This window comes from Sinocyclocheilus grahami, unplaced genomic scaffold, assembly GCF_001515645.1.
Source record: "Sinocyclocheilus grahami isolate Dianchi unplaced genomic scaffold, SAMN03320097.WGS_v1.1 scaffold16336.1, whole genome shotgun sequence".
NCBI lineage: Eukaryota > Metazoa > Chordata > Actinopteri > Cypriniformes > Cyprinidae > Sinocyclocheilus > Sinocyclocheilus grahami.
Window position 1 is genome coordinate 1 of NW_015516102.1, and position 715 is coordinate 715.

General features: G+C 32.7%; 1 protein-coding gene across 1 annotated transcript in view; it reads left to right on the forward strand.

Annotated features, from left to right (window-relative positions):
* Nucleotides 1–461: 461 nt before the first annotated feature.
* The window catches only part of LOC107579297 (CAD protein-like), a gene marked incomplete at its 3' end in the record, with an annotated part of 4499 nt that continues 4245 nt past the window's right edge, over nt 462–715 (forward strand). Inside the window, exon 1 of the mRNA XM_016265142.1 lies at nt 462–587. Within this exon, the coding sequence (XP_016120628.1) occupies nt 462–587 (126 nt within the window). The remainder of the gene's footprint in view (nt 588–715) is intronic.

A 715-nucleotide genomic window follows, 5' to 3' on the forward strand; every position in this document is an offset into this window, starting at 1 on the left:
TAAACCCAAAGCGCTATAGTAAAACTAAAACACAAAAAGAGCAATGCAAGAATTAACCGCAACCTTAAGTAAATGCGTCTTGATCAACTTTTTAAAGTAATCCAGGGATGATGCATTTCTGATATTAAAAGGAAGTGCATGCAATATTTTTAAGTGTCCCTTTTAAGTTTCCCTCCTAGTTCTCAATGTTCTCCATATAAAATAAATGTGGAAAATGTGAATATAAGAATAAGTAGGCGTTTTAAAAAGTTTGATGGGTATAATTTTTCCCCCCTTTTCTGATATTGTATATTTATCCAAGATATTTATTTATTAAAGATGAAGCTTAATGGGCACCCTGTGCGTATTCTAAAAATATGGGAAAAAATAAAAATATAACATCTAATGCCCTTGCAATTACTGTAAAATATTAAGTAAATTACTAAGTCATGTATTGTGTGTCCTCAGTTTTCCAGACCGGAATGGTGGGTTATCCAGAGGCTCTCACAGATCCCTCTTACAAGTCTCAAATACTAACTCTGACATATCCGCTGATTGGCAATTATGGTGTTCCTAAAGATGAAAATGGAGAGTTTGGACTCAGCAAGGTGTTTTTACTTTCTTGTATCCTCATACACTTTTAATATGTTATATTTTATCTAAAGCAGATTGTTCTAATACTACTGGTATGATGTGTTCTAAATATTTCTCTTTGTGGTCTAGTGGTTTGAGTCTT